At 42.1% G+C, this 8367-nt stretch overlaps 1 protein-coding gene across 1 annotated transcript in view; it reads left to right on the forward strand.

Moving 5' to 3' along the window:
- Positions 1-8315, forward strand: part of LOC103368561 (ras-specific guanine nucleotide-releasing factor 1) — a gene marked incomplete at its 3' end in the record, with an annotated part of 19920 nt that extends 11605 nt beyond the window's left edge. The window contains exons 8-17 of the mRNA XM_008296968.1: positions 713-822; positions 1963-2081; positions 2546-2706; positions 3980-4043; positions 4389-4531; positions 4668-4750; positions 4838-5086; positions 6653-7023; positions 7112-7231; positions 8145-8315. Of these exons, the coding sequence (XP_008295190.1) occupies positions 713-822; positions 1963-2081; positions 2546-2706; positions 3980-4043; positions 4389-4531; positions 4668-4750; positions 4838-5086; positions 6653-7023; positions 7112-7231; positions 8145-8315 (1591 nt within the window). The remainder of the gene's footprint in view (positions 1-712; positions 823-1962; positions 2082-2545; positions 2707-3979; positions 4044-4388; positions 4532-4667; positions 4751-4837; positions 5087-6652; positions 7024-7111; positions 7232-8144) is intronic.
- Between the last annotated feature and the right edge of the window lie 52 nt (positions 8316-8367).

Raw genomic sequence — 8367 nt, forward strand, 5'->3', positions numbered from 1 at the left:
AACATCTGTTAAAATAACTGCATCCTCATCTTTTCTTTATGGGGGGATAATGTTCAGTAATACTGTAAAGTGTGCAAATATTGTACACTTTGAGTAGGATGAGCGGAGATGTCATCCCCCTTGTTAGCAAAATGACCAAAATGCATCCCTCTTGTTAACCTGCCATCCCCTCTGTGTGTGTGCCAATAAGAAATAATTGGTTTGAAAACTTTCTGAAGCGACTGTAGGATTAAATAAAAACCCGCATAACCAAATTTGACTGATTTACACATTAACCAAAGCATTCATTTTCATGAATGTTGTCTGGCCTGTATTCTGGCCAGTGTGGCTCAGTCAGAACTTGGCTTCAAACACCCATATTGTAGCATCACTGATTTACATAAGAAACAGCAGGCATTTGTTGCTCAGAATATCCTTGTTGGTGTTTTTCATGTCTATAAAAAGTGGTTGTTTTCAGAGCTCGGGCTTTAATAACGGCTCCTTTCTGGCAAGGCACGCAGTTTCCCGACAGTCTGCTCTGCTGGGGCCGACTGCAGGCTGTGCTGCGTTGATACTAAATTTTGCTGATGAGTGTAGATTGTGCTCTCCACTGATCGACTTCTCATTATGCTGGCACGTGTGTCTTCCTGTGTTTGTATGTTTGCGATGTCCTTGTGCGCATTTTCAGTGGCACGTAAGGTCTTATAAATGACTTTGTGTTGTGTCTCTCTAGATTCCCCGCTACATCCTTACTCTCCATGAACTTCTGGCCCACACACCCCATGAACATGTGGAGAGAAACAGTCTGGACTACGCCAAATCGAAGCTGGAGGAGCTTTCCAGGTATACCTATTTGTCAACACCAGGACATGCATAGTGTCTCAAATGAGCAGAATATTACTTTACATCAGGGTTGTCCAATCCTGGTCCTCGAGGGCCACAATCCTGCATGTTTTAGATGTTTCCCTCTTCCAACACACCTGATTCAAATGATCAGCTCATCACTAGCTCAGCAGAAGCCTGATAACGATCCTGATCATTTGAATCAGGTGTGCTGGAAGAAGGAAACATCTAAAACATGCAGGATTGTGGCCCTCGAGGACCAGGACTGGACACCCCTGCTTTACATGATACAATCAAGGTTTGGTTTTAGATGTGGGAGACACATTGAAGCCAGGTTTTCCATTTCCTGCATTTATATACTCTGTAAAAACAAGTTAAGAGGTTATTTTTTATTCATTAAAAAAAAAAAAAAAAACTATTTGCTGTTAATTTATAGGTTTTAAATTACAGATAATATTTAGTAAAATTACAGAAGTATTTTTATACATGTTAACCCTAAAAATTTAAATAAAAAACAGACTAGAACTGTAAATAACGGCCACATAAATAATCTGTAGAAGCTGTAGTTTGTTCTTTATAATGTTTGAAGGTAAATTTATAGGGTTGTAACTGTATTTAAATCAGCAAAAAATAACAATATCCTACAGATATTATTCTGTTATTTGAAAGGAATATTATGTTTATTAGGTAATGAAAAGTTGTAAAGCTTTTTTTAAACTTTTATTTTACACATTTCTGATGTTAGAGATAATATCAAGTAAAATTAGAGCACAAAACTGAATATGTTGAATGTAAAACAGCAGAAAAAAACTGCATAATGACTCAACAAAAAATCCTTTTTTTTACAGATATTTGCCACAATTTTTACAGGTTTTGAATGTTACAATATTCTACTGTTTTTAAAGTATTTTTTTATTTTTATTTATTTTATTTTTTTTTAACAGTGTGCATTTATATAGATCAAAATTAATTCTTTATTTTTGTTTGATCAGTGAGATAGCACAGCCTATATGTGGCCAGATAGGTCAAACCCAAAGCAATACACTCTCTGAATTATTCTTTTCTTCTTGTGAAGCTTAAGTCTTGTTGTGTTTCATATATCAGGACCGAATGAAAATGCTGAAATGTCCCTTTCCTCAGAATAATGCACGATGAAGTGAGCGAGACCGAGAACATCAGGAAGAACTTGGCGATAGAGCGCATGATCGTAGAGGGCTGCGAGATTCTCCTTGACACCAGTCAGACCTTTGTAAGACAAGGTAACTCCCACCTTTAAGTGTTGTGCTTTAGATCCCAGCGGACAGCAGAATCACAACAGAGAGGGATTGTCCTGTTCCGCCACATGTCTGACAGCCTGATGCCGCATCTTCACCACTGTACTGGGAGATGAGTTTAAAAAAAGACCCTGTCCCTCTCTCTCTCTGGGGAAGAAGATGCAGAGTCTTTCATTTCCAAGTGTAATTAGACTGTTCTGAGGCAAACTGATGATGAATCTGGGACTGTAAATGTCAAATGTCCCCAACAGGCCTTGATGGATGAGGAAAACAGCAATGGTAGCTTATTTAGTATCACATGTGACTGGCTACGTATTCATATCTAATCAAAGGCAAGACAAGCACTTCATTTATTTATAGCAGTTTCTCTGCTGACGCCTTGCTCTTTTTTTTCTTACCCCTTGTCCCTCTTCCTTCTCCTCGCCACTCTCTTTTATTCCTACATGCAGGGTCTCTCATCCAGGTGCCGATGAGCGAGAAGGGCAAGATCACCCGTGGGCGACTGGGCTCTCTGTCTCTGAAGAAGGAGGGGGAGAGGCAGTGCTTTCTCTTCTCCAAGCATTTAATCATCTGCACCAGAGGTTCTGGGGGGAAGCTTCATCTCACCAAGGTGGGCCTCGAGCTGCTGAGCCGGCAGTGGAGCTGCTCCTCGTTTCCGACGTCACAGTCCTACAGCATCGCAAATAAACCCCCGAACGCCCGAGCTAAACCGAACAAATTAGGCGACATCAGATGAAAGAGTCAGGATTAGAGATGTCGTAGCTTTTGTCAGTGGCCGTCGGAGCTACGTGCGATCGTACAAGCCTGCACACATCAGCTCATTAACATTGATGTCACTTTGATTTGTGTAATGGAGCAGTTGTGCACTATTACTCCACGTTGCTCAATAACACAGAGAGTGATTGATGTTTAGGAATTAAGATAAGCTTTTAAATGAAGGCCTTGCATAGCTACAGTAAAACCTTCATGTGAAATGGTTTGACCCTCTGAAGCCCAGAGCGGTTTCTGGGCGTTTTCTGCTCCTGTCACATTTTTACTTACTGTGGGCTCATTTTTCATCACAATATAAAGTTCTGCACCTCTGTGGAAACAGTACAACCACGGCTAGAAGTAGAGAGAACGCACAAATGTTGTCTGTGTAGAATAACACAAATACAATGCTAGAAATCATGAAAAGTATTTTTAAAAACCTGGATTAAACATTTTTCCAAATCCCCACGAGCACCACTAAAAAAATTGTGACTCTGCATATTACAGATACTTTACTAATTACATTTTTATTGGCTTCCCTACTACTCTCCTATTTGCTCTGTATGAACACATCCTGCAGTATAGTTGCAAATTCTGATTTTTTGTCATATCACTGTTGCTCACAGCTGAGTCAGTAGCGGCGTCTAGTTGCAACGAGGAGCACAGAATTTTTAGTTTTTTACCTATTCTGATTTGGACAAATTGTTTGTGTTTGCCACAATTTGAAATAAGACGAATAAAATAAAATGATGAAATACCTAAATTTTAAATGTAGATTATGTTAATTTACCCGACAGAACAGCACATCACAGATGAGTAGTTCAAGAACCATCAGAAAATTCTCAGCTTTTACAGCTTGTGCCTCTAATAAATGGTGCAGTTTTGGACCGTAGGTTTTCCGAGCAGGTTTGGTGGTTCGTAGGGTTAAAAGTTTTATTAACAGTTATAATCTGTGCCCTGAATTCTTATTACACTCCAAATGAATTTTTTTCCTTATAAGAAGTAAAGCTGCTGCTGAGCCTTTTTTTCACAATACTTTGTTGTGTAAATGTACAGTGTGTTATGCAATCTTACACGATGTTGAGTCGAATGCGGCGTAGAGAAACTAAATGTATATTGTGTGCTGTTTGCAGAATGGAGTAGTGTCACTTATAGACTGCACTCTTATGGAGGACCCTGAGGGGACAGATGACGAGTGTGAGTGTTTAATATACATCCCAGCTCACAGAAAAATGCATCATATGTACTATTTATTATGGTTTATATAATGTATGATTCCTGGAATGTGTTTGAATGCATTAATATTGTATAATCCGTATTTGAAACAACTGGAAAAATAGTGTTTTAAAGGACAGTAGAACCATCAGAAAGAGACTCTAAAATGCATTTTTTTATTAAAGAACGATGACACTAATAGAGTTATTGCCCAGATACCATTTGATACGGTGCCACTTTAGAATCTGTATTTGTTGGCTGTGTTTACGGTATATTTGCCTATGTCTAGAGAGAAAATGACATCTAGTCCTTGTGTTTGCCCAACAGCCAAATCAGACAAGAGCGGCCAGGACATGGAGCACCTGGACTTCAAGATTGTCGTGGAGCCAAAGGACAGCCAGTCATTCACCGTCATCCTGGTGGCCTCCTCAAGGCAGGAGAAGTCTGCATGGACCAGTGACATCAGCCAGGCACGTCAACACACATCACAGTCTCCAAGCAGACAGACAAGAAGCCGAGGATGTCGGGCCGAAAGCCCGCGCGTTACAGAACTCGCTAACATTTCCTCTGTCCTGTCTGTTTACTTCAACCGCATGTGTCCTGCAGTGCATCGACAACATCCGCTGCAATGGCCTGATGATGAACGCCTTTGAAGACAACTCCAAAGTCACAGTACCGCAGATGATCAAGTAAGCTTTGTTGTCATGCTTTGTGCAGCTTCTTCTCCTTTTTATCTGTTTTTTTTTTTTTCTGATTTTTGTCTTTTCTGTCAACAGGTCAGATTCGAGCCTGTACTGCGACGATGTGGACATTCGCTTCAGTAAGATGATGAACTCCTGCAAGGTGCTGCAGATCCGCTACGCCAGCGTCGAGCGCCTGCTGGAGAGACTGACCGATCTCCGTTTCCTTTCAATCGACTTCCTCAACACCTTCCTGCACTCCTATCGCGTGTTCACCACCGCCGATGTGGTGCTGGATAAACTCATCACCATCTACAAGAAGCCCATCAGTGCCATCCCTGCTCGGTGAGTCACATTGCATTTGGACAGACTCGGATGTTGCAAGGTTGTTGACAGCACTTCCAATAGACAAACAAATCTTATTTGAAGTGTCTGGCATTCCTCCAGACCTTGCCATACTGCATAAAGATGAGATTGATTTATTAGGATGTGAAGCTTTGTCATCCTCTAATCAATTTCAAGGCATATGCCGGAGCCAAGATGCTTGCGGTTTGAACTTTTAGGTTTAACTGCAACCATATAAATTGTTTATTCCATGCTTTTACACAGATGACTCTAAATATAATAACTATATACGTTTTTTCTGTTTATACACACGCAAACTTATGAAACTGGACTGAGGAATCTGTGGTAGCCCTGAGAGCTCACTGCAAATATACAAAAGCAATTAATGAAAACGTCTTTGCATTTAGAAAAAAATAAAAAATGCTGCATATACAGAAAACACAACCAAATACATAAACAATTTGATGCATTTTTTTCCCTCAACACTGCACCTGTGAAGTCTTATGATTAAGCAAATATTAAAGGAGTCTTTAAGAAGTATACATTTAAAAATGGTCTCATGATGGAACTAGTGGTTTGCAGTGTTTGTTGTGTAACCTGTTTCTTGCAAGTCCTTCCTTAATTTTAAATCCTACTTGACAACACAGAAACACAATTACTGTCGATGCAAATTTAAATTTGACTTTGAATCAGAGGATGGACATGAAGAGGGTCAACCACAAGTCTATATTTTGTCACAGAGAATTAGTGTCCAGATACTGTATGTGAAGTCAACAGTTCACATTTGATCTTCTAAGCTTTGTGTGTGTGTATTTAGGGAGTTTGTTTTGTTGGTTACTGCGAGCACAGAGAAGCAGAAAGATGAAGCCGTGCAGGAAGACATGTTTGATGGTGCTTCTGTATCACTGTGTGTTTGTGTGTGTTTGTGTGTGTGTGTGTGTTCACTGGTTGGAGGCAGTAATTGGGTCCGGTCCCTCCTGTTTGCCTGGGAGTGTCTCAACTGGGCTCCATCGCTCTATGGCAACCAACCTCAGTGCTGCAGGACCCCACCCTCCCCTCCTTTTCTTCCTCCTTGTCTGCAAAAGATCCATAGTGTGAAATATTGACGGAGTGTTGCATTGGGGGCTAACGTGCCGCTCCGCATGCCTAGAGCGAGGGCCCCAGTGTGGGGTTCAGATCAGGGGGAGCTCTCCGCGTCCACGCTCTGCAGTATGCTCTCCCGTGTCGCTTGTCATGTCACTGTGAGACACCTACACTTGGCTGCTTGTGTCAGCAGTGGCCATGCGCACTATCACTCGCTGTGCTATTTATGGGAACCCGTGAGGTCGCCAGGAGGGTGGCAGGGAGTGGGAGAGGTTTTCTGAAACACTGCAGCCTGTATCCTGCTCTAAAACATCGAGACATGGTTGCGAAGAGACTTCTGGTTGCTGGGCTGGTTTGCATAAATTATTTAGGAGGTGTTGTTTGTTAAGCTAAGCTCTTGAAGCACAGAGTATGCTTGCCACATATCAAAGAAACACATTCCTATGTCCTAAAATCAAATGTATGTATCCGCCCTTGATGCAGGTCCCTGGAGTTATTCTTTGCCAGCAGCCAGAACAGCAAACTCCTATATGGAGAGCCTCCCAGCTCCCCCAGGGCGAGCAGAAAGTTCTCCTCCCCTCCTCCTCTCGCTATTGCCAAGAACTCATCCCCCAACCGCCGGCGCAAGCTGTCTCTCAACATCCCCATCATCACTGGGGGCAAAGCTCTTGACCTGGCTGCCCTCAGCTGCTCCTCAAATGGCTATGCAAGCATGTACTCCTCCATGTCCCCATTCAGCAAGACCACCTTGGACATCAACAAACTGTACGTGTCCAGCCCGATCACGAGCAAAATCTCTGACGAGGGAGAGGACAAGAAGGACAAGGTGGAGGATACCTCAGCGTGTAAACAAGGTAGGTCAGCTGCAACCGTTTCAAAATGAATTCTTCCAACTTTGCTGGAATGTTGTTTTTACTGACCTCGCCGCTTGTCATGATACAGATCTCTCCGTACGAGAAGAAAGTGACAATGATCAAAACCAGAGTGATGATGGGGACCCAGAAGCGTCTCCCACCAAATCTCCAACCACACCAAAAAACATCAAATGCAAAAACTCCTCAGGTACATTATGTCCTAGACTTACAGAACGACACAAATGCAAATCCAAGCTTGTAAACTGCACACTGACATGCCAGATGCATCGAACGCGTATGACAGTGCCTCACTGCGCTGCCCTTTGCACTACTTTCTTTAATCACAGAACCAGACCACATAATAAAAACAAAGCCTGCAGCTCACAATATTCTTGAGTCTGCAACTGGGAATGTTTTTACTGTCTGTTAGTGGCAGAGATGGCAGATTAATCGCTGTGTATGGAAGAAAAACATGCCACTGAGAAGCATAAGAAACATAAAATATCATTTGGTCGATTCCTATGAACATGTGGGGAAAGCCAAAGCTTGGCTTCAGTGGGTGTTAGGGAAACTTGTGTCATAGCAACTACATCAAGAGCGTGTTTTCCCTGCCGCCCCCAGTAATGAGGCTGTTTCACTGGAGCCAAGATTATCTGTGCCTTCTAAATCTCATGACAAAATTGCACAATAGATTTTGAAAGCAAAGCCTGCTCTCGAATATGTGAATTAACTGAAATCGTGAAGCAGTGTGTAGGATTCTTAGCTGCTTATGATCTGTCTATGTTCCCAGGATTTAAACATAGCAGAGTGCAGAGAATCTGTTGATTCCTCTGTTATGCTGATATTTGGTGGCTATATTTAGCTGCAACCATCTTGAATATCAAAGCCTCTTGTAAAGGAAAGTCTGGAGGGAAACCGTTGTGTTGGCCTGTAGTGCTCCCTAGTGGAGGCTTGTGCAAGGAAATGCAGGTCGGTCTGCAGATACTGAGCGGTACACATTTTACCAGCAGCTTTTTGGTAAAATTTTGAGTCATGTACAATGTGGAATGTTATAACCAACCATTCAGTTTTCATGACACAGTAATATATATTCTATTTTTTTAAACTATGCTTGTCTGTAGAGTTTTCCCTGTTTTCCTACAACAATGGCATGGTGATGTCCTCGTGTCGAGAGCTTGACAACAACCGCAGTGCCCTGTCTGCTGCCTCCGCCTTCGCTATTGCTACAGCCGGAGCCAATGAGGGCACCCCTACCAAGGAAAAATACAGACGGATGTCCCTCGCCAGTACAGGTATACACACCGATTCACTACCTTGTAAAAGAGCAGTTTCATTTACAGGCTG

Source organism: Stegastes partitus, unplaced genomic scaffold (genome assembly GCF_000690725.1).
Source record: "Stegastes partitus isolate 25-593 unplaced genomic scaffold, Stegastes_partitus-1.0.2 Scaffold1172, whole genome shotgun sequence".
NCBI classification, from domain to species: domain Eukaryota; kingdom Metazoa; phylum Chordata; class Actinopteri; family Pomacentridae; genus Stegastes; species Stegastes partitus.